General features: G+C 33.6%; 1 protein-coding gene across 2 annotated transcripts in view; it reads left to right on the top strand.

Moving 5' to 3' along the window:
* The window catches only part of APPL1 (adaptor protein, phosphotyrosine interacting with PH domain and leucine zipper 1), a 34,122-nt gene that overhangs the window by 956 nt on the left and 12,486 nt on the right, over positions 1–20,680 (top strand). For both annotated transcript variants that reach the window (XM_032458226.1, XM_032458225.1), the window contains exons 2-13: positions 3,926–4,024; positions 5,264–5,323; positions 5,842–5,913; positions 9,755–9,842; positions 11,305–11,346; positions 11,917–11,975; positions 14,685–14,831; positions 15,727–15,809; positions 16,533–16,691; positions 17,386–17,574; positions 19,313–19,355; positions 20,608–20,664. In XM_032458226.1, coding sequence (XP_032314117.1) covers positions 3,926–4,024; positions 5,264–5,323; positions 5,842–5,913; positions 9,755–9,842; positions 11,305–11,346; positions 11,917–11,975; positions 14,685–14,831; positions 15,727–15,809; positions 16,533–16,691; positions 17,386–17,574; positions 19,313–19,355; positions 20,608–20,664 — 1,098 coding nt within the window. The remainder of the gene's footprint in view (positions 1–3,925; positions 4,025–5,263; positions 5,324–5,841; positions 5,914–9,754; positions 9,843–11,304; positions 11,347–11,916; positions 11,976–14,684; positions 14,832–15,726; positions 15,810–16,532; positions 16,692–17,385; positions 17,575–19,312; positions 19,356–20,607; positions 20,665–20,680) is intronic.

Genomic DNA, 20,680 nt, shown 5'->3' with positions numbered 1-20,680 from the left:
AACTACTAGTTATGTTTTCAGTACTGAAGAATGAAATCAGCTATATTAAAAACATCTGGGTGTGGGCTGTAACTCGCTTTGAGAAACTTCATCCCTCGGCCTGGCTTTTACATAGTAAGGGATTTAAGACGATGTTGCTGGTTGGCTACTACTTAGAATGAAGAAAGTTTCCTGAAATGTTCATTGAGAAGTACAGTTTGCACATAATTTATGTGTCTTGACCGCAGGAGGAAGGGGGTAGATCCCCCTTCCTAGGTGACATGTCTGCCACGGATATTGTGCCAGTTTTGATTGCCAATTTGAAGTTGCGCTCTGATTGAGGAATTGATTTGGTTTTTTCATGCTGAAAGTTTTCACAGGCCAGTTGCCTGCTGGTAATGTACTCTTATCAGCCTATACTGATACAAAGAGAAACCCACTTCTTGGCTTATCTTGACTGCCAGAATAGCCAGTTCAAACTCAATGATTTCTCTAGTATAAAGTTGTAAGCTACATCTGTTTCGTATGTTTTGCAAAAGTTTTGTGGGATGTATTGGTCAGGTGTACTTTGTCATTTTACTTTTTTATTTTATAAAACTCAACAGGTTTCCTTAACCTTTCTTCTCTTACCTGGCGTGGTTTTTATAACTCATAAAGACTATACACTGCTCAGAATGGATTACATAGTGCTCTAGCCGTGACTGGTGAGGAGGGTATAATCTATTGACTCATCTAATTTCTTGAAATTTTCACACAGTTTATAACCTGAGCGTTAGATTTTTTTTGTATTTTTTTCAAGCATGTGCCATATTGTTATCAGTTTTATGGTCATTTTTAATGAAATAGCCACATTAATAGTCTTCCAACTTCTGGGAGTAATAAATTTGAACTAGTTAATATTGTTTAGAAAAATTAATTGGGAGAACTGGGATTTAGAAAGGGAAGAAACTTGGAAGCAATTCTTGGGGAAAATCTGCAGCAAGGTGAAAAGCCTTGAATTTGGAATTCAGGGTATAAGGGTTTTAGTCTTTACTGCCACTTAGTACCTTCTGCTTTAGGGCAAGTCACTTAATTTCTCTGAACCTCAGCTGTTATAGATAATGAATGCTTTAATTTTTGTATTTTGATTATAAAAATAATAGTTGTTTGCTTCAGAAAAATTGGAAGGTACAGAAACCAGTTACCTGTCATGCACCCAGCATCAAACTCTGTTAACAGTTTGCTTTCTTTTTTCTAGTTTTTTTCTTGCCATTTTAATATGATTGAGATCATATTGAGCATGACAATTTTTATTCGGCTTTAACTTAACATTACAGCTAAGTATCTTAACATATTATTACATACTGAATAAAAAATTTAAAGGCTGCATGTTTCCTTAACTGACTTAATAGTTGTCCTATTGTTGGACTTCTAGAATTTTTCCTAAGGTTTGTTTTTATAGGGCTGAGATGAATGCTTTTGGGCATAAATTTTTGTTCTTATCTGGACTATTTAGATAGAGTCCAAGAAGTTGTGTAACAAACTTCTAAAGCTCCTGATATAGATAAGTTTTTATTAGATTATTTGATCCTAATCAAAAATGGCCTGCCAGTTGGTGTATAAAAAGTTAGAACCTGGGAGTCATGGAAGACTATCCTGAGGTATGGTTATCCTCTTTTAGTTTTAATTTACAGTAACTAAGCATTAAAATAGTGGAGTATTTGCAAGGCCAAATCCAGATGATTGAACATAAACATCTTCAGAATCATCTTGCCCAAATTATACCATTCTGCAAAAGATGCCATCTGTTGAGGCAGAAAATCTTAAGACTACACTAGATGACTTGTCCTTGCTTATATATTGTTTTGAAAATCAGAAACAAAATGAAAAGAACACGTAAGATCTTTAAAAAAAAATCTTATCAATGATTTATCCATGCTGGAACTTTAAAAACAAACTCCAGTCCCAAATGGAGGCTTCTTTCTTTGGCATAATATGGAATACTCATAGATTATGAGACAGACTTTTTTAAAATTCATATTCTGACATCTCTTATATTGGGATGATATAACAGTTGATGATATTTTATTTGTAATTGCCTGAAAACGTACACATTTGGTTGTTTGTCTTAGTGGCATGACTGGCCAAGTGCAACCTTTCAATAAGCCACAACCACTTGAAGGATCCAGCTTGTTTGTGTCTGAAAATTTTCCTTTGACACCTGGTAACATGAAGCAAGTGCTACCATCAGAACTTGCTGAATGGGTATCACTGGTTTGGAAGAAAATACTGGGACAAAGGGAGAGTGCTTCTAAGAAATATTTATCACCTGTTCATGGCATAGAATAATACTGGATGAGAAAACATGGATAGTGATCACTCTTGTATCAAAAAAATGACTCAGAGGAGTTGAAATTTTAGCATCATATTTATGCAGCTTTTCTTTTTTGTGTTTATATGAGAATTACATATAAAACTTTGTCTAAAGGTCTGTTTCCATGAATATCAAGTAAAAACATCAAGACATAAGAAAACATTAAATCATAGCTTAATCGCCAGCATTGGTTTGTTTTAGTAGTATATAAAAATGTATATATCACAGTTGTATGTATTAGTATATAAATCACAGTGGATGCCATCATAGATTCAGTGAAATGGCACCATGTTGATGCATTTTTGTAAGATGTTAACTTTAAACAGTCATTATACAATGTTGAACTATTATTAGCTTTCGTAAGGAAGCTGTTTCAACTCTGGGGTTAAGAACATCTTTTTAATGTAATTCCACTACAGCGTTTTGCATAAATGTGTTATGTCTTGAGTTAGAATGATAATTTGGGGGAATAAAAAAACCTTAAGTGGCAGATCTATTTTTTTTTTTTTTAGGAATGGAATTAGCCAAACATAATTTCATGATGCTTTCTTTGTTACATCTTAAAACAGCACTTGGAGAATGGGAATAGTGCACTAGGGCTAAAAGATAAAAAGATTCTGTCAGATGTAAATCTCTGGGGCATGTAGAGGACTGAGATAACATGGACTTCATATACTGGCATAATGATTTTGTGCTGCTTTTTCTTTTTTAAACCATATTGACTTAGCTTCCTCTTCTGAAAATAGGAAGCTAAGGAATAAGTTGACTTTTAAAAAACAACTTCTAAGACTGAGGCATAAATTAACTATTTGTAGAATAAAAGTACAAAGTTATCTTTTAGATTTTAAGCTGTAGTGATCTCAATAATTGTTGAAATTTAATTCTTCCTTTCCCTTTGGGATATAAGAAAGTGAACTTACCTTGCCTTGATATGTTGAGTTTCCTTATCTCTGATCCTTTTTGTTGACAGTCTTAACATTTTCTGACTGATGAGTTTTTACTCTTACAATTAAGGTAATTTTTACATGCTCCTGCTCATTGGGCCAAAAAAAAAAGCCTAACAATATGGCAATGTATAAAGAAGAATAAAAAATAACCCCAAATTCTGCACTCATAAAAAAACCTAATTAGCATTTTATAGGCCATATTGGGGAGGGGTACTGTAGTATTATTTTGGATTATGATGGGGAGGGGTTTGGAGGAGACCATTGGTAAAGACAAATAATCATGCTAAGTTACCCTGAAATAAGACATTTTAAATATTTATACATGGAATACTGTTAATTTAGCTTTGAATAATTCTGTTGATTTGTTCTTAGTTTAATATCAGACTTTTTAATTCATAAAAATACACTTTTGTAGTTTCTTCTAAGGTTTGTGTGACTAAGTTGGAAACTCCCTCTATTTTAATTAAGTGAAATTGAGAACAAAGAACCCTGACATCCTGGCATTACTATCAAAGGAGAGAAAATAGATTAAAACTCAGAATTATTAGAGCTCTAATATCTGAGGGTTTTTCCTTCCTTTAGGAAAAAGAAGTCCATCTGATTTTTATAGTGGTTAACATAAACTTACTGCTTTTATTTTATACAGACAAGGTCTTTACTGGGTGTATTTGAAGAAGATGCTACAGCTATTTCCAACTATATGAACCAGTTGTATCAAGCTATGCGTCGGATTTATGATGCACAGGTAAAGGGCTAAAGACTGACTCAGTGCATTTTTGAAATGAATCTTTAAGCCCATGAGGACAGAGATAGCGTCTGTCTTGTTTACTGGTACCTAGCCATGTCCAGGGCACACAGTAATAAATATTTGTTGAATGGATGTATGAACATTAAGTATTTTATATTACAGAGCTCACATTTCAATTACTAGTGTATAGTTTGTAGCACTACAAAAGTGATGAAGTTTGAAGCATTTGCCGCTTTCCCCTAAACACAGTATAAGGGCTTTCTTAATGAAACTCATGATAGTGATCTTTACCTAAGATCTAACTGAAAACCCCAAATTGTCACCAGTATTTTCTCTAATCATGCTTTTAATCTTATGGAATACATCCCCTCTCTGAGCAGAGGGTTTGAAAGTAGTTTACCTCTATCTTGTTAGAAGAAGGTACTAAAATTTGGATATAGCTCCAGGGTACCAGGAGATGAATTTAAAAAAGATATGACTAGGTTTTTTTGGTTGAACAGGCATAAGATTTGAGGCTCTGTTTATGTAAGTTAATTATAAGCCTTAATAGGAACCTGGGTTCTGTGATAAACTCTCTTTGGGATTAATTAAGTGTACAAGTTTCTTTTCTTTTTTTTTTCCTTCTCATTTTCTCTTCTTTCTGGACTCACATTTTCATTATGTACTTTAAAGTTGCTGTGATAGTTGTTTACTTTTTTTCCTAGAGTTAGGTCTCTCAAGAATTTGATTTCTGACCAGAGAATAATATGTAAAAGAAACATTACTTTTGTTTCTGGAAAAAAAAAAAAACCTTTAAATTAAAAAAGTATTTCTTTCATATGGCTACATTACTGTATTATAATGACTAGATCGACCACATTTTGGTTGTATGTTATTAAATGCTTATCATGGTCTAGTATCAGCATCTAGAGAGAGGGATCATCAGTCATCAGTGTAGAATCTTTTAAGATGTTGCTAAGATTATGTACAATTTACTTCTAGCTTTAAAGCTTTAACAGTTAGTTTTCATTAACTAAAAAGAAAGAGCACATACCTGGAACACTGCTGAATTTCTTGATGGTGTCTGTCTTAAGGTTTGAGTTTCCCTTCAAGTGCTTTTGTGGTAGCTTCCTTTCCAGTGTTTTAATGAGGGATTTGGAGAGCATGTTGTACTCTATTGAAGTGATAAAAGTGGCTTAAAACTTTTTTCTTAATCTTTAATATTGTGTTCATTTGAATGTTAATCTTTTCCCATAGAATGAATTAAGTGCTGCAACACACCTGACTTCAAAACTTTTAAAAGAATATGAAAAACAGGTACTGTACATCAACATTGTAAAAGTATTTAAAATATGCAGTGATACAGTATCTTTGTAGATAAACAGAATTTCTCATCAAGAATTCTAAGCCTTTTTGAATTCACAGAAGATAATTTTGATATGCCTTTGGAATTCCATTATGCACTTATATCTAATTTTAATTATTTAATGTTAGATACAGAGGTTATCTAGTTTACCCCTATTTTTTCACATGAAGAAACTGAAGCTTGCTCATGGTTACACAGCTGGTTAGTGGAGGAACTAGAACTAAACTTGTATCTTTGAACTTTCAGTATGGTGTGCATTCCTGTATACCCTGTTAATTGGTTACTTAGCAGATGTTTCAATTAATGTTTACTAATTATATGAATTATACTACTATATTAAAATGACATTTTTTAGAGCTTCTCAAAATTTTAGAAGTCTTCTGAAGTAATTTAAAACTGAAAATTATAATGTAACTCATGAAAGACATGCGGCATTGGACCTTTACCTCATCTCTGCTTTACTTTTCAGCGCTTTCCACTGGGGGGTGATGATGAAGTTATGAGTTCTACTTTGCAGCAGTTTTCAAAAGTTATAGATGAGGTGAATGCTTATTTTATTTTGCTAGAATAAGTTGTCTTATAATTAAGTTACTCAAGTTGTTTACCTTTATTGAGAACTTTTCTTATAATTATGTGAGTAAATTTCTATTATAAAGTATTACTATTTTAAGAAGTGTCTTACTTCCACATCTTGGTGGCTGTCTCATAAAAACAATACTTTGTCTGATTAAAACAAATTATTTTCAAGGAATAATCATATAGATGTGCTCTCTCTACTCTCAGTCCATGTAACATGCAACCTTTCATTGTGGTGTTTGATGTAGGCAGGGAGAGGAGTTAAGCTGTGAAGTAAAGTTCTCCTCTTCATGGTTTCTCTATTTTTAACATCAAGTAATGGAAGTTCATTAATCCTTCCATCTCAAACAGCCAATATCAATCCCTAATTTCTCTAACCAGTCATCAAAATAATTTAAAAAAGGCCTAGAAGCCAGGAGGAAGAAAGGTGGTGAGAAATATTTGGAGAATCCATAACTGTTTCCACTAGTGCAATGAAAGCTTTTCTTTTTACATGACCCATTAGGTAGTTCTGTCTTTTTAGTTTCTTAACTGGGAAAGTAATTTTTTGAAATATTTTAATAACTCATTTTAGCAAAATATTATATTAGATCAATATAAAGAAATAGTTATAGGAAATGGAATTTTTTTTATTGTGGTAAAATATACATAATATAAAATTTACCATTAATGATATTTCATACATTCACAGTGTTGTGCAACCACCACTGACGTTCCAGAATGGTTTTTGTCATCATCCCAAAGGAAACCCTGTGCCCATTAAGCAGTCACTCCCCCCTCCCCTCAGCTCCTGGCAATCACAAATCTGCTTTCTTGTCTGTATGACTTTTCCTGATTTGGATATTTCATACAAATGGACTCATACAATTTGTGGATTTTTGAATCTGTCTTCTTTCACTTGGTATAACGTTTTCAAGACTCATTCATGTTGTAGAAAGTATCAGAATTTCATTTCTTTTCTTCCTGAATAAAATTCTGTAGTATGTATACCACATTTTATGTATCCGTTCATTAGTTGACAGACAACTAGGCTGTTTTCCACCTTTTAGCTAATGTGAACAGTGCTAATGAGCATTCAAGTACAAGTTGTTGTGGTGGTGGTGGTGGTTGTTTTGAATACCAGTCTTCAGTTCTTCTAGGTGTATACCCAGGAGGGGGATTGCTGGATCATATAGTAATTTTATGTTTAGCTTTTTGAGAAACCGCCACACTATTCTCCACAACTTCTGCACAATTTTACATTCCTGCCGCTATTGTAGGAGTATTCCAGTTTCTCCACATCTTCATCAACACTTGATAGTTCATTAATTTTTTATTATACCCACTTAGAGGGCTATAAATTGGAACTGCATTGTAGTTTGTTTATTTTTATTGAAGTATAGTTGATTTAGAATGTTGTTAGTTTCTGGTGTACAGCACAGTGATTTGTTTAGACACATATATATAGTTAGACATGTATATAGTAGACTATATATATTAGACATATATATATATTAGACTATATATATATAGCTTTTCAGATTCTTTTCCATTATAGTTTATTACAAGATATTGAATATAGTTCCCTGTGCTATAGAGTAGGACCTTGTTGTTTATCTACTTTTTATATAGTACTTTGAATCTGCTAATCCCAAACTCCTAATTTATTCCTCCTCTTGCCTTTCCCCTTTGGTAACCAAAAGTTTGTTTTCTATGTGAGTCTTTTTCTATTTCGTCAATAAGTTGATTTGTATCATTTTTTAGATTCTACATATAAGTGATATCATATGGTATTTGTCTGATTTTCTTCACTTAGTATGATAATGTCTAGGTCCATCCATGTTACTGCAAATGGCATTATTTCATTCTTTTTATGTCTGAGTAGTATTACATTGTGTATATATACCATATTGTCTTTATCCATTCATCTGTTGATGGACATTTAGGTTGCTTCAGTGTCTTGGCTGTTGTAAATAGTGCTGCTATGAACCTTGGGGTGCATATATCTTTTCAAATTAAGAGTTTTCTCTGGATGTATGCCCAGGAGTGAGATGGCTGGATCATATGGTAACTCTGTTTTTAGTTTTTTAAGGAACCGCCATACTGTTTTCTATAGTGGCTGCACCAGTTTACATTCCCACCAACAGTATAGGAGGGTTCCCTTTTCTCCACACCTTCTCCAGCATTTATTATTTTGGACTTTTTAATGATGGCCATTCTGATTGGTGTAAGATGATACCTCATTGTAGTTTTGATTTGCATTTCTCTAATAATTAATGATGTTAAGCACCTTTTCATGTGCCTGTTGGCCATTTGTTTATCTTCATTGGAGAATTGCTTATTTAGGTCTTCTGCCCATTTTCGGATAGGGTTGTTTGTTTTTTGTTATTGAGTTGTATGAGCTGTTTGTATATTTTGGAAATTAAGCTCTTGTTGGTTGTGTTGTTTGCAAATATTTTCTCCCAGTCCATAGGTTGTCTTCATTTTGTTTATGGTTTCCTTTGCTGTGTAAAAGCTTTTAAGTTTGATTAGGTCCCCTTTGTTTATTTTTGCTTTTATTTCTGTTGCCTGGGAAGACTGATGATTTATGTCAGAGAATGTTTACCCTTTCAAAAAACCAGCTCTTGGTTTGATTTTTCATTTTTTAAATCTGTATTTTATTTATTTTGTCTCTGATCTTTATTATCTTCTTCCTTTTGCTGACTTGAGGTTTTGTTTGTTCTTTTTTTCTAATTCTTTTAGGTGGTAGGTTAGGTTGTTTATTTGAGATTTTTCTTATTTTTTGAGGAAGGCCACAATTACTATGAACTTACTTCTTAGGGCCGCTTTTGCTTTACCCCATAGATTTTGTATGGTTGTGTTTTCATTGTCATTTGTCTCAAGGTATTTTTAAATTTCCTCTTTGATTTCATCATTGGCCCATTGGTTTTTTTAAGTAGCATGTTGTTTAGTCTCTGTAGTTGTTGGTTTTCTTGTTTCTCTCTCTGGTTGATTTCTAGTTTCATGCTGTTGTGGTCAGAAAAAATGCTTCATTGTAGGTTTTTTTTTTTTTTTTTTTTTTTTGGGAGGGGGCAGTAATTAGCTTGCTTGCTTGCTTGCTTGCTTGCTTGCTTGCTTGCTTTATTTATTTATTTATTTATTTATTTATTTATTTATTTATTTATTTATTTATTTATTTATTCATTCATTCATTCATTCATTCATTCATTCTAATGGACGTCCTGGGGATTGAACCCTGGACCTTGTGCATGCTAGGCACACACTCTATCACTGAGCTATACCCTCCCCCATTTCATTGTAGTTTTGATATGCATTTTCCTGGTGGCTAATGATGTTGAGCATCTTTTCCTATGCCTACTGGCCATATGTATATCTTTGAAGAAGTGTCTTTTCAGACCTTCACCCATTTTTAAATTGGGTTGTCTTTTACTACTGAGTTTAAGAGTTGTTTATTCTAAAGATTACAAACTCCTTATCAGATATGTGATTGGTAAACATTTTTCTTCCATTCTGTGGGTTGTCTTTTTATTTTCTTGATAGTATGCTTTGATGCTCAAATGTTTTTATTCTGATAAAGTGCAGTTTATATTTTCTTTTGTTGCTTTGGGTGTCATATCTAAGAAACCTTTACAAATCCAGGGTCATTCTGAGAATTTTAAATGGAATTTTTTTTGATTGCTAGATAACTATGTAATAATATAACATGATTTTTAGTGTTCTCTTATGTAAATGTATCGACCCCTGTTGACTAATTTTGTTTATTTCTCATAATGCTGATTAAATGTTTCTTTATAGTTATTTGGCCTTTTTGGTCTTTCTTTTACCAGCTTAGCTCTTGTCATGCAGTACTTTCAACACAGCTTGCTGATGCCATGATGTTCCCCATTACCCAGTTTAAAGAAAGAGATCTGAAAGGTATTGAAGTCAAGTTTATGTTTACTTTCATTACCTGTCAGAAGATCAGTGCTCGAAAATGTGTATTACTCTGCACCTTAACCATTTCTGACTACAGCATGTGGCACTTTTACTTTAATAAGTCACTAAACATTTATAGGAGCTCCTGCTAGATGTTAAACTAAATACTGAGGAATACTGATACAAGTAAGATAGGACTTTCCTTGAGAAAGCCCTGGGGAGACGGGCAAACAGATAGTTGTGATACCCTGTTGCTTATAATTAGAGATGAGCAAGGTGCTGTGGGGGCTCAGAGGAGGGGGTCAGAAAGGCTTCACCAAGGATGTGACAGCATTGAACAATAAAGAAGAATTTGCCAGGAGAAGAGAGTCACTGTTCTATTAGAGGGACTAGAAAGCACAAAGGTATGGATTGTAGAAGTACGTGGCTTGTTGACAATGACAGGAAATTCAGTGTAGCTGCAGTTTTGGGTTGTTGGGGCGCGGCAGGAGACAAATCTAGAAGTAGATCAGTTGGGACTAGATCATGCTAAAGAGGTTGGACTTGAGTTTATCAGCAAAGAAAAGCCAACAGGGGTCTTTAGGAAGTAGAGAGACACAATTCTTTTGTTTTTGGAGTAAGGAATAGAGTGGATTTGATGTCTGGGAGAAGGGATTAGGAAGTTTGAGAGTCTAGTGAGGTGTGACCAGGGCCTGAACTGGGACAGTGGCACAGGAGATGGAGATGTGTCAGTGGGCTGGAGTGGTGGGCGGTAGCGGGGCTGGCCCATCAAGCAATCCATGACTTGGTAGTTTGTGGTGGTTTTCCCCTCCCCATTTTGGATACTTAGGTGATAAAATGAGAGTTTTATAGACTTGGCTCTGTTTTCTCATAACTTACAATCTCAGACGATCATACAGACTTTTAAATAGACTATAAAGACATTGACTAGCTATCAGTGGGTGGTAAAGTATTAACATTATATGTAGAATAAAGACAAATGTATTTCAGAGATGGAATTAATATTTGTGGTGGTGATTCTCAAGAATGATCTTTTCTAAGGTCAAGAAGAAATAAGATCTCTTCTCAATCTAAGGGTACTGAGTATCATAATCTTATTAATAAAATGTACTTTGTTTCTCATTTAGCATTTGACTTATTAGAGTCAATATGAAAAAATCAGTCAGTTGAATTCTGGTACTAAATCAAAATATTTGTATAGCTTAGAATTCGCAATGGTTTTAAATTTTGTTTTTGTGTCTTATTACTAATTTGTGGCAAGTACATTTTCTGGTGGTGTAACTGTTGCTAATGATAATAGTAAGTGTTCCATAGGCAAGTTCAAACGCTAACTTTTTCACTTTGAATGTTGAAATTTTATTTGGAGTTTCAGTTAAGCTTAAATGTCATTTACTGTTTTCTAAACAGAATTTAAGATGGGTCATAAATATGCTAAACTGAAATTTTTCCTGAATTTTTCCAGAAATACTGACATTAAAGGAAGTGTTTCAGATTGCTAGTAATGGTAAGCTCTGAATATTTTACATAGTTTTTTCTAGTAATGACGCATTTCTTTATCAACACAAATCTGTGGCCAGATTTGATGTAATATTTGTAAAAAAAAAAAATGATCGTAATTAAAAGTTTAAGTGAATATTTTTAAAAATCAGTGTTGTTATTTTAGTTGCACTGTTTATGCTACAAGAAAAATTTTAAAAGAAATTAAATCTTGTGGTTTGTTATCTTCATAATACCTAAGGAGGGAATGTATTTTCCCTTCCTTATTTTCCTGTATATTCCATATTTTCTTTAATGAGCATTTGCTATTTTTGTACTAAAAAATACTTTAAAAAACTTTCAGTGGACTACAGTTTCCTTGGAATTAAATGTTTTTAACAAATTTAATAAGCAGAAACATACTTTAGGGGAAATTTGGCTGTAGAGAACAGTTTGGGTGGAATGATCACACAGTAAGGAATTCTTATTTTGCTTTACTATGTTTGTTGAAAGATGCACATGTGAAGACCATGTAAAGCACTTACAAGTTTTGCAAAGTTTTATTGTGTTGCTGTTAATAGTCATTTCTGTTTTCCAGATCATGATGCTGCGATTAACCGATATAGCAGATTATCAAAAAAAAGAGAAAATGACAAGGTGTGATACATACTTACTTTTTCAGTATCACAGTTAACAACTGTTTCATTAGGTGGTCTAGTTTTTCCTGTTTAAAATGGTAGCCAGTAGTTACTTTGTATGTTTTGCCATATTGCCCTTAGTTTATATTTTCCTTCTAGTTGTTTCAAAGCCTTTTTGTTAAATCAGTTATTAGACAATTAATAATTGTCTTTTTAAACAAAATATTTTCCTGCTGACAGAATTTTATAAGTAAACATAACTATTCAAGAAAAAAAAATGTAACTGATGCCCAGGGTATGACATTGCCTCCTTTGCTTTGTATTTTGATAACACTGCATCGTATATATGTATTCAAAAGTGTCCTCTGAGATGCAGTGGTTAAAAAGTTGAATATTTACATATATGTTTAATGAAATTCTGTTATGAGAACTTTCTCATTTGTAAGGAATATATATATATATATTTGAATACTTCTATGAGTGAAATTCAGAAATACTACACTACATTTGAGGAGATACGTATTTGAGTAAAGAACAAAGAACAGAATGTTATGTTCATCTAGATGCTCCTTAAGATCATTCCTCTCTCAGTGCCTAATCCAAGACTTGGTGAGTAGGCCTCCACTAGATATTTGTGAGTGAGGTGATCTCTGTGCCTGGGAGTTGGTGTCTGCAGCCTTGGCTGCAGCTGCTGCGTGGGACACAGTGACCACTTGTGGGAATCCACACCCGGGTATGGTTTACCGTTCAACAGCTACTGTGACACAGAAAGGGAATGTTTCTCACACAAAATTCAGTACAAAGATCTGCTTTTCCATTTCTAATTTGAGTTCACTGATTACTTGATGGTGCAAGTATTAATACATAAATTTTGAGATCTACATTAGTTTGTTACTTTGCCATAGAGAAGTAGTTAAAGGTGCTAAGTATGAATTCTGATATATTTTACATTGCCTCTGGCTATTGCAGGTATTTTTAAAAACATTCTTCCACTAATTTCATTTAGTTGAAAAATTTATTGAGCACCTACTGTGTGGGGCAACAGTGTGAACAGGCTCCACTCCTACTCTCAGGGGGTGGATAATCTACATTTATCAAAGGCTTCCTGTGTGAAGGCATGCAGCTAGACCAGATGCCAGAGTACAAGGATGAAGAGAACACAAGAATTAACAGAGTTAAGTGCAGTAAAGAAGTCTTAACAAAATGCTGGGAAAGCACAGAGAGGGCAGCATATCTTTGGTGAGTTGGGAAAGGTTGCACTTTTAGGAGGTGCCATTTACACTGAAGATGAGTGGATGTCACTGGTTTGGGATTGGGGAGAGGGCATTTCTGGAAGGAAAAAGCCTTTGCAGAAGCACATTGTAGAGTCTGGAGAGTGTAAAGGTTCAGAGTCTTACTCTGAAGTAAGACTGCTGGGGGACTAACCTCACTCTGTGGCTTATTTTCTGAGGTTGTACACTATTCACTTAATTACAAGCCTTTATTTCTTTATTGAGAAAACTCAGTAGTTGTGAAGGTGAAACAAGAATGCATGTAGAGCACCTGACTTACAGCAATTATTATTTCTAGGAATAATTATTATGATAATGGAAAGATAATCATTTCAGTGTGTCTGGGACATAGGATGTATTTGGGGAGGCATGGCAGAACAACAAGAAGGAAGTTGGGGCCAGATTACTATGTTAATGACTGAAATGTGTATTAGAGGGAGTGGGCAGCCACCAGTGGGTTTTAAGTAAGTGAGTAACACCATGCAGTTGTTACAGAATAAAAAAACTAGTGGAAATGTGAAGGGGACAATGAAATTGGGAATCCAGTGAAAAGGTATGAGAATAGTTTGCAAGGTATTAGGAGAGTTTCAGCTAAGATTGTTACTGAAAGGAGAGGAAGGGATAGTTTTGGAAGATAGTTCATAAGTAGAATTGATAATACTTAAGATAGGAGGAGGAATAAAAAGTGGGTCCTAAAGTCCTTGGATGATGGGGTGCATCTAGGAAAATTTCAGAGAGCTAAGAAACAAAGTAGAGGAGCAGGTTTTGTGGGGGAAGATACTGTCTTTAGTTTTGTATGTTCCCAGCACATTCACACATAAAGAACCCATCTGGAGATCTGCTTCCTCTGACACTTGGGAGAGTCAGGGGCAGGAGATAAAAATTTGGGAGTCATTGGTAACTGGAATATTCTTGGTACTTGATGTGGTATTCTAAGGAAAGCAGGAAAAGAATGGGACAGTGTATTACATAATAGGTGCTCAATAAATACTTGTCATCTGCATACGAGAACTCAAGAGAGCACACATACTTTAAGTGTGAGTGCAGGAAAACAGCTACAAGCAGAGAGGGACATTAGGGAGAGAAGCAGAGAACCTGTAGGAAAGAATGGCATGCTGTGAACTGAAAAAGGTCAGAGATTAATGGTTAACACCAGACTGCTTTCTGCTTTTCCTCCATGTGGTAGACTTTTGCTGCCATTCTTAGCTCAGTTACTCTACCATTATAAGTTATGTGCAGAATTCTGCTTTTAACGTACATTTTTAAATAAAGTAGAGGATGGTAAAACAGGAAAACTATCTTAGCCAATATTCTGCAGATTTCTATCTGAAAATAAGAAAGGTATGCACAATTGCTGGTTATGCACCTTTTTCCTTGGGTAGGCTCTTCCTCTTAGTCATTATTAAAGATAATTAAAAGTAAATAAATAATAAGACTTCTAATCTTTTCACTCAAAGGTGAAGTATGAAGTAACAGAAGATGTCTACACTTCCAGAAAAAAACAACACCAGACCATGATGCACTATTTTTGTGCATTAAATACTCTTCAGTACAAAAAGAAAATAGCACTGTTAGAACCTCTACTTGGGTACATGCAAGCTCAGGTGAATACTGTACTGTGTTTTGGATTATAACTTGGGTTATATAGAACTTTGTAAGTTTGATTTTTATGTTAAATACAGGATATTACAAACTAAGGTCAAAATATTCATTTGTGTCTGTTTTTAAAGTACTTCAGAAAATGTCATCAGAATGCTATTTGAAGTAAGTTAGGGAGAATGGTTTTCCTTGCAGATGAAGCTTTCAAATATTTTAGGGTAAATGAAACCATTTACCTTGTATTTAGAAGTAATCACAGGTGGGGACAGGGACCAGAAAGCTAAATGAATTCTGGAGTTACTCCTGTTGCTGGAGTTTCCACTCACTCCTGCTTCATAATAGATCTGAAAGAGAATGGACAGGTTTGAGTTTGTCTCATGTTCCTTCCATACTTCCTGAGTTAGAAATAATAGATGAAGTTCAAAGTATTCCAAGAGGTGTGCATCAGGAAGGAAGCTAGGAAACTAAATTTGAGTAACATAAAATGAAATGGCAGTCCCTTAAAAAGCAAGAATTTAAAGAAATTTGAATATTCTGTCAAATATGAGTGTTTATTATTCCTCAGATATAAAACTTATCTTTGAAGTAAACATGAAATAGTTTATCCATATGACTTACTTGAAATGTTTTAAAATATATTTTCCAGTTTAAAAAACTTGCATACCATATGCATGTATTAATATAGGAGGATGCACAGTGAAATTTAAGAGTAATTTCTTCATTGGCTCTGTGCTCAGTAGAAGTCATTATGAACTACAGCCTATTTTTACACAAATGAGAATAATCCTTTGTCTTTTACTTAACCATGTATCTTGGCAATTGTTTATATGATTCCCTCTAAGTATTTTGTTTGTGTGTTTCTGTTGTTCAACCTTCTACTCCCACATCCTCTTGCCCCAGATAAGTTTCTTTAAGATGGGTTCTGAAAATCTCAGTGACCAACTGGAAGAATTCTTAACTAATATTGGAACAAGTGTACAGAAGTAAGTATTTTCTTCCTTAAAAAATTTCAGACGAAATTATGAGAATGATAAGTTGACAGCTAAATGCCATAACCTAAAAATATTTACTACTTAATTTCTAAGGGGCTGTTTTCCCTCCATCAGATTGTTTCTCTAGTGGCTTGTGGATGCTGCTTGGTTTTTTTCACCATCTTTTCCACAGAATATGAACTCTGAATTTCACAGTGGTTGTGGACTGTCAAATATAATGGTATTTTATTGATTCTAAACTATGAATATAACAGACACATAACAGTAACTATAAGTGAATTATCTTCACAGTTATCTGAATTGTAGGGTATGGATGGGAGATTACCAAATAAATCTTGCTTTCCAAGCCATGAAAGTTTAGAGAGTGAGCAGTTCTAATCAAGTTCAAAAGTCTGAGCAGTGATGTAGTTAATCTGAGGTATGAAGGGAGATGAAAATGATTGTTGTTTTAAAGGCATAGGACAGAGCAGTTTGAAAATTCCTCCAAAGTCAGGCATTCAGTGTGACTTCATTAGTTTTGGAATTTAGTATTGTTTCCAAAATATCTAAGTTTCAAATAAAATATAAAGCTGCTTTATAATATGTTCATGTTGCTTTAACCACCCATGCCACTGCTGTTCTCTGTAAGAAAATATTTTCAGAACAAATATATAGATGAATGTGATCGATAAAGAGTTGTCTGTGTGGTTGGTAATAATCTGTTCTCTCTGTTAGTGTTCGCAGGGAAATGGACAATGATGTAGAGACCATGCAGCAGACTATAGAGGATTTGGAAGTAGCCAGTGACCCCTTGTATTTGCCTGACCCGGATCCCACAAAATTTCCTGTCAATCGTAACTTAACCCGAAAGGCTGGCTATCTTAATGCTAGGAAGTAAGAAAACTGTTGTTATTTTCACATATTGTATATCATTTAGGGTAACAGCAGGTGAATATAATACATAATTGATATATTCTCCAAATGGTTTTGGTTTTACTAATGTTGAATCTTTTCAGTTAGTGGTATTAGTATTTATGCCAACTTTTTGACAGATGAGGTTCATGAGTAATTTTCAAAAGTAAAATTCTATTATATATTTCCTGAATAATTTAGAATTATTTTAAAAAGTGAAACCAATTTGAGTTGAAATAAATCCAGCATAACAAATGAATGCTATTAAACATCATTTATCATACTTTAAAATATCTGTAATTACACCATCAAGTCAAATTTTAGTTTTTACTTGAAGATAGGATAAAACAAGTTAACCCTAGCAGTAAAATAAATCCTTTTGTTTTGAATGTATTCCCTTGAAAGTTGGACTGTATATCTTGTGGTGCATCATCATAACACCTGCAATTTGATAATTGCCAGCCTTGTTTTGGAAATGTATATGCACACACACATACAAGTGGGTTGGCCTATGTGAATTTATTTTAGAGACTGAAAACCTGATGTTTATATTTTCTAGGCACCTTGGTGCTTTTTTGTAAGGTGATTCTTTATGATGTGCTTTATCTTGTGTCTGGCTTATGATGAGATTTCAGGTATGTTGTTATTAAAGAGTGAATGTACTTTCTTCATTTAGTAAAACAGGCTTGGTGTCATCTACCTGGGACAGACAGTTTTACTTCACGCAGGGTGGAAACCTAATGAGTCAGGCCCGAGGGGATGTAGCAGGAGGCCTGGCCATGGACATAGACAACTGTTCAGTAATGGCTGTGGACTGTGAAGACAGGAGATACTGTTTTCAGATCACTTCTTTTGATGGAAAAAAGTTAGTATTTTCCCCTACTATTAAAAAAATCTGTCCTATTTTAAACTACTGAAATGCAGGATATTTCCTTTTCATTTGGACACTGTATAGATATTATAGAATTATTATGTATTAACATAATTTTCTTCTTAATGCTGTAGAAACTAGTTGAATTTTCCTTTTTGACTTGGTTAAATGGTATCTTAATATTTTGAGGTTGTCAAAGCAGGGGATATAAGGTAATAACCTGTGGTTTCAGCTTAAAAAACCGATCACTGAAAATCCAGCATGGTTTGGGGAAGGCAGCACAAATCAGTGTAAAGAGCCCCAAACTTGGGGCCATAAAGTTCAAATTATGCATCCACTACCTGCTGGATGGTCTTAAGACAAGTTACCTAGCCTTCATTTTTCTACAAGTAAAATGGGGGTGAGGGATTCTAATCTCCATTTTGTAAACTGTTATGAAGAATAGCAATCTAACATATGTAATGTTCCCAGCATGTAGGAAGTAGTAGTAACAATGTTATTTTTAAGTGTTAATCAAATATTTCTGATCAGATTAATTTCTTAAGCCATTAATGTTTATATTGCCATTTTTAGAACTTCTATTACCTTTACATTAAATAAGAATCTGTAGAGTAGCTTTTAGAACAAATTTTTTAAAAGCATATAAAAATGTAAAATGGAGTGTGAAAAAAAAACTATAATCTGACTAACCAGAAGCAACAATGAACTTTATGGTCAGTTGCCTTACAGTTTTTATTTTTTATTCTTAGCACATTTCTTAAATAGTTAAGGAAATACTGTATATATCATTTGGGTCTGTATCCACATATTAAAAGCTTTTTATAATGGTTACATTATAATTCCCTAAGGATGTACGCCATAATTTAAAATTTTTCCTACGTTTAAGTTACCTGCAGTTTTCCTGTTTAATTAAAATATTGTTTGGGTCTTTCTTACTGTTCAGAAGCAGCTTCCAGGTTCCCTGAAAGTCATTTCCCCCCTAAATTTATGTACATTAAGATGTCATGGCCCATTATGTTTTATCAAAATGTGTAGTTCATCTTCCAAATATAAACACATAATGAATGTCAATTAGTGTGTGTCATTTATCACACTGGAAGAGCCTGTGTTTATTTGTCAAAATTACCAAATGGTTAATGTTACTGCACATACTTGCATTTTTGTATTTTCAGTTTTTTGCTAATGCTTAACATAATTTCCCATTTCACATTCCTGGTATGATTCAAAATCAGTGAAAAATTTTCTAAGTTTAAAATATTAACATCAAGAAAAATTATCCCTATGTTAATGATAATATATTTGAAAATTTTTAAACTGTATTCAAGGACAAATAATAAGTAATGAAGTAAAACTAGTGTTTTATATTAGGACCACTGATTTATGTGTGAAGTATATATGAAGTGTCAGAAAGTTGAAACGTATTGTCTTAGTTGCAGTGTACCTTTGTTACAGGCTGTCTCTGAAAACCAGCATATTTCTTTTTTGGTACATCTTGGCATAGATAGACAAAATCAAGAGTTGTTAAAATCTGAGTCCTTATGCCTTTGGTAGTCTCCTTTCCCTAAGATACTGGTTGGTTGTGTGTTTAGGGTTTTTTGTTTGTTTTGATACTGATTGGTTTTATGTGTACCTTTAAAGATAAAAAATTTCTTACCTCATGTTAAAAGCACTTTAGAAAAAAGTTGGATTTTCCTTTTTGACTTGGTTAAATGTCATCTTTTTTTTTCTTCAGATCTTCAATTTTGCAAGCAGAGAGTAAAAAGGACCATGAAGAGGTAAAATTTTACCTACTTAATTTCTTTAGCATCATCTTAAGATATTTTTCTGATGACAAAGCACATATTGATGTGTTCATTATAGAAATTTGGAAAATCCTATTTAATTAAAAAATTTTTTTCATAAAAATCTGTTGTTCTCAAGCAGCATTCTTAAGTTACACACAGAATTTTATAACTGGACCTGTAAGGAGAGAACTTAGAGATCATCTCTCGCTGTCTTTTTAAGAGCTCAAATTCCAAAATGACCTTATGACGGTTGCTTTCTGGCAGGCTGTTAGTATCATGAGGCGAGAGTTCAGTTCATTCCCTTCTCTTACCAAATCTCTGAGACAGTATTTGCTGCATTAAGAGCACAGTGGCAGCAGGTGTAGCATGGCAGGAAGCAATTAAAGCTTAAAACCTCAGGGAAATGAAAGACAGGAAAACAAAAATTTGGGAGTGTCTTTTCTTGCTTGTGAGTCTTTTATTCTTGGCTCCATTTTTACTTCTAGTACACCAAGTATGGAAGGTAAGTTACTACCAAGAACTGACACTTCAAAAACTTTGTCTTGAGAAATCTTCAATGAAAATGTACTATAGGTTGGTTTTGAGCCATTTTATCTGGTATTATAATTGTGTTGGTAAAAGACAAGGTTAGAAATTATGTAGAGATCAACTTTTATGTACTTCTTATTAAAAAGGGTAGGTATTAAAACTTGCTTTTGGTCTCTGAAGAACAGAGACGTATGTCTGCTCTTTGCAGAGTTTACCAGAGTATTAAGTTAGTTTTGTGAGACGCTTCACGCACTGGCATCCTTGAGAATGAAGCAAAAGATGTGGGGCAGAGAGTGTTTTCTGTGTTATTTATAAACCTGAAAGGGAAGTATGTAAAATGCATTCACAAGGAATATATTTAGCTCTTAACTTTTTTTTACATCAGTGTTAATCATGGTATCTGAGTCCAGACTGTCTTATTTGGTGGGGATTAAAGGGGGATGTGATATAAAAAGATAAATATAGACTATTAAATTATAATTTAACATGATAGCAATATTCTTATTTCCTTGTATGAAATTGGGATTTAAAAATAATATGTTCAGTGCTCTGTAATACACTCAAATATATACATCTTATGTAGATAGGAAGGTATTTACAAGAAAGTATGTTACTTCTAATGAAACTTCTGTGTCAGTTAAATATTGAACATTGTTTTAGAAGAGAAGCATTGTAGAAAAAGTATTAATCATATTTCTGTTTTTTCCCCTTACAGTGGATCTGTACAATAAATAACATATCTAAACAAATATATTTAAGTGAAAACCCAGAGGTAATATTTTTATTTT

This window comes from Camelus ferus, chromosome 17, assembly GCF_009834535.1.
Source record: "Camelus ferus isolate YT-003-E chromosome 17, BCGSAC_Cfer_1.0, whole genome shotgun sequence".
Classification (NCBI taxonomy): domain Eukaryota; kingdom Metazoa; phylum Chordata; class Mammalia; order Artiodactyla; family Camelidae; genus Camelus; species Camelus ferus.
Note: the sequence above shows the minus strand (reverse complement) of the source record. Positions and strands in the feature narration are given on the sequence as shown.